Here is a 4,289-nt window from a genome sequence, read left to right on the forward strand (position 1 = left end):
AAAAAAAAAAAATTGCTTTCATAGATTACTATACTAATTTATTGTGTACATTATAAAACATTCAACAGAAAGCAGACAATATAAAGAGATGAGATAAAAACATAGATAGAAATTCCTACATGGCTTGGTGCCAGCCACACACACCAAGGCTGGCAGGTTTGAACCCGGCCCAGGCCAACTAAACAACTGCAACCAAAAAATAGCCGGTGTTGTGGTGGGTGCCTGTAGTCCCAGCTACTTGAGAGGCTGAGGCAAGAGAATCGCTTAAGTCTAAGAGTTTGAGGTTGCTGTGAGCTGTGATGTCAAACACTCTACAGAGGGCGACATAATGAGACTCTGTCTCAAAAAAGAAAAAAAAAATCCCATATGTTCTTTCTGCTGCCCCAGCAGGTGCATGCCCTTCTTTGCTGACTCCTGCCAGAGGGTGGTCACTAGGGACCAGGAGTGTGGGGCAAAGTGGAGTGAGGGGCTGCAGGTCCAGCCTCAGGGGGGGGCTATTGGTAGAGGCAGAGGTCAGCGCTACAGTTCCGCGCTGCTGGGGAAGCGGAATCTGTGTGGAGGGCCTGGGGAGCGCAGCTCCGTGGAATCCGCGAGGAAGGGTCCTGGCCGGGGGTTCCTGGGACCAGGAGAGCCTGGGCAGGGGAATCCGGGGCAGACGGACCGCGGGTGCGAGGCTCGAGAGCGAGGGGATGTGGGGCCCAGGTCCGAGTCTGGCAACAGTCGCGACAGGTCCTCCACCAGGTGCCACTTCTCCTGGACCTGCTGTGAGGGGAGCTAGCGGTGGGTTGCGTGAGGAACCTCCTCCCACAAGCGGCCATCAAGACCACAGCTGGCTGCAGCCCTACAGTCCACTGCGGGGCCCAAATCAACTCCCCAGAGCCCGCCCCCACCCACAGACCACGACCCAGCCCCAGAGCACACCCACTAGAGCCCGCCCCCAACGCAACCCGAAGCCACGCCCCATTTGTTCCCCCACGCAGACCACATCTGCAAGAGCCCCTCCCCCAGCAACCAAGGCCACGCCCATCGGGTCCCACTGCTGGCCTGAGCGCCGGGGCGTTAGATCCCGCCCCTACCAGAGACAGCATCCAAGGCCCTGCTCCCTTTCAGGGTCCCACACCTTTTGAGGCCACGCTCAGTCACCTCCGCCCTAATCCAGCCCGAGGCCATGCCCTCATCCTGGTCACCGTCTGGCCTTCAGCCTTTATTTAAAGCTCCTGTCCCCAAGCTTAACGCCACATTCCTTCTTATCAGTCTGGTTCCCGGTCTGAGGCCCTGAGGCCCTGCTGGCCGTAGGAACCCGTTCCCTCTCTCCTCTTCCCGTCCTTACCCTCAACCTCAGGCCATGCTCCTCATTAGAAAAAACCCGACCTGCTTCGACCTGAGATCCAGTGTGGGTGTCCTCTCCCCAGCCCAGCGGACACTCACCCACAGCAGCTGCTTCCGGAGCCCATGGATGGCCCTCGCATTGGCCTGGGACTGGGAGACGCACACGGTCAGGACGAGGCTTGGGGCATCGAGGGATCAAGGTCAGGCTCTCCCAGGGAGTACAGGTGCCTACTCCCGACTTACTCTCTCCCCACTCAGTTTCTTAAAAACTCTCTGCGGCTGGCTCGGGCTAGTAGCTCAGTGAGTAGGGCGCCGGCCACATATACCGAGGCTGACGGGTTCTAGCCTGGCCCAGGCCAGCTAAAACAACAGTGATAACTACAACCGAAAAATAGCCGGGGCGTTGTTGCCCGCGCCTATAGTCCCAGCTACTTGGGAGGCTGAGGCAAGAGAATCGCTTAAGCCCAAGAGTTTGAGGTTGCTGTGACCTGTGACACCACAGCACTCTACCAGGGTGACATAGTGAGACTCTGTCTCGAAACAACAACAACAAGGAAAAAAAAAACCTCACTGCCGGGTTTTCTCTCTGCACTCTGCTTCATCTGAAGATAGGACCCTCCTCCCCTCTCCTTGAGCACCGCACAGCAGCAAAAGCTGGGGCTTTTGAGTCCCTCTGCAACTGGCCATGTGCAATCCCTGGCACACCCCAGAAGGTTGGCCCAGAAAGTGCCTGTTTGCAGATGAGGCACCTGTGTCCCCCAGGTCCTGGGCACCTGCCTCCCCTGGTTCTCCCTGGCTGGCTCCTGAATCCCATGAAAATGGCTGGGGGTGCCAGTCCTACACCACCCTCATGGGAGAAAAGACCTCCCTCCCATGTGCTCCCTGCTGCCCCAAGAGGCACCTGAGAATGAGGAGGAGGGGGAAGCTGAAGGCATGGGAGCTGAGGTAGTGGAGGACACGCTGGCCAGGGAGTGGGAGTCGGAGGGCCACCAGCTCTGGGACCACCTGCCAAGGGGCTGAGTAGTTGGTGAACAGGCCACAGTCCCAGGAGGAGTGAACGCTGGAGAGAGATGGGCGAGGGAGGCTGGTGTCAGAACCCCGGGCAGGGGTCTACCAGCCTCAGGGTGGTGCCTCCCCACCCCCTCCCTCACCTGCTGACCACGTAGCCCAGGGGCACCACGGCCAGGAGCAGGCCCAAGAGCAGCACCAGCTGGAAGAAGAAGGTGGAGCTGGAGGCCCGGAAGAGCCGTGGAGATGCCCTGGAGTTCCTCAGGAGGGTGTACTGGGGGCAGGGAGCAGCAAGCAGGGGTCAGCAGGGGGCGGAGGCAGCCCAGCCCAGCCCAGCCCTGGGTACCCACCCAGAGGCATGCCCCAGGCCTCTCCCAGAGGGAGCAGCACCTTCTTGATGTAGAAGGTGAGGAAGATGAAGATGCTGTTCAGCAGCGGTAGCAGGGGGCAGTAGAAGAGGCCCATCCAGGTGACGGTCTGTGCTGCCACAATGTCCAGCACGTTCTTGGGCACCAGGAACTCCTCCCGGTCCAGCCAGGCCCAGAACCGGCCTGAGAACCGCTCTACCAGCAGCCTGCAGTAGGGGGAAGCCAGGGTACCCACTGTGCAGGAGGTACACATGGGCTACTCTGGTCACAGATGAGGATGGTCTGCTCATGTGGACCTGGCTCACCCTTGGCTGTGGCCACTGGCCATCCTCAACATGCCCAGGCCCCCACATGGCTTACCTCCTAGGCAGGCTGACCAGGAAAGTGAAGGCCACTGTGAGGAGGAAGTTGAAGGTGCTCAGCTTGTACAGCTCTTGCCCCACAGAGTCCTCCCAGCACTGGGTACAGAGAGAGGGGACAGTCAGCCTCCAACCCCCAGCCCCCAGCTTTCCCATTTCTCATCCACCCTCATATGGGGGCTCTCTGTGGCACAGGAAGGAGCCTTGCCTGGAGGCTGATGTGGTTGCTAAGTTAAAATCCAGGCCTGAGGGACAAGATGAGGGCAGGGAACCCCGCAGCTAGAGCTGCTGTACAAGGCAGTCTGGGGCAGTGGTGCCCCCTGGAGGTGTGCCATTGTATGGGCAGCTCTACTCACACATTCTCTCAATGGTGAGACCCTGAAGGAGGATAGGGAGACTAAAGGGGCAGGGACAGGGACAGGGCTCTGCGTGGTTTGAAGTGGGGCTGTTCAGAGGATGTGAGGGACAAGCCCTGCCAGACTGTCAGCCACCTGGTAGTCACAGGCGTTGTAGCCGTAAGACTCGCAGCTGGTCTTGTTTCTGCCAAGGCACAGGATGGTCTGACCCAGTGAGAAGGAAAACATTCCCAGGCTGGCCAGTTTCAGCACCACGCACCTGGGGGCGGGGCAGTGTCAGGGGTGGGACCCAGGTACAAAGGCACCTGACTCCATCTGCACTGCAGGGTGGCTAAAGTCTGAGTGGGGTCATGTCCTATCCCTAGACAGCCCCTCACAACCCAGAGCCCAGCTTCCTTCCAACCTGCTCTGTCCATGGCAATGTTTCTCAAAGTGTGTTCTCAGGATCTGTGTCTCCAGATGATTCATGGGAAAAGGGTTCTGTTTTTAAATCAGTTTGGAAAACACTGCACAGTCCAGCCATCTTTTCCCTATACCCAGCATGGAGATTCATATAGGACAAGCTCTGCAGAGGAGAAACCTGGGAACCTTTCAGGGTCCTCACTGTAGAGGAGACTTTCCTTCCTTCTACCACCTGTTCACATCCTAGCCCCCTGCCACTACCTCATACATCGTGAACATGTGCCTTGTATACCTGTGTACAGAGCCAGCCCTAACACACACGATGGCCTACACTGGCACTACCGCAGCTATTAGCTGCAAGGGTGGACCCTCCTAGTGCAGCTGTGGGTGTGATTGCTAGGTTTAAGCCTAAGTGTCATACCGCATGAGTGGCTGGGAGGCAAAAGTGGGCGGGAGCTTTTTTTTTT

At 58.1% G+C, this 4,289-nt stretch overlaps 1 protein-coding gene across 1 annotated transcript in view; it reads right to left on the reverse strand.

Moving 5' to 3' along the window:
- Positions 1–318: 318 nt before the first annotated feature.
- The window catches only part of TMC8 (transmembrane channel like 8), an 8,729-nt gene continuing 4,758 nt past the window's right edge, over positions 319–4,289 (reverse strand). Inside the window, exons 9-15 of the mRNA XM_003786570.3 lie at positions 3,556–3,679; positions 3,066–3,163; positions 2,728–2,911; positions 2,481–2,611; positions 2,231–2,389; positions 1,429–1,507; positions 319–762 (exon numbers count right to left, since the gene is read on the reverse strand). Coding sequence (XP_003786618.1) covers positions 520–762; positions 1,429–1,507; positions 2,231–2,389; positions 2,481–2,611; positions 2,728–2,911; positions 3,066–3,163; positions 3,556–3,679 — 1,018 coding nt within the window. The 3' untranslated portion in view covers positions 319–519. The remainder of the gene's footprint in view (positions 763–1,428; positions 1,508–2,230; positions 2,390–2,480; positions 2,612–2,727; positions 2,912–3,065; positions 3,164–3,555; positions 3,680–4,289) is intronic.

This window comes from Otolemur garnettii, unplaced genomic scaffold, assembly GCF_000181295.1.
Source record: "Otolemur garnettii isolate 467f Iridium unplaced genomic scaffold, OtoGar3 scaffold00018, whole genome shotgun sequence".
Lineage (NCBI taxonomy): Eukaryota > Metazoa > Chordata > Mammalia > Primates > Galagidae > Otolemur > Otolemur garnettii.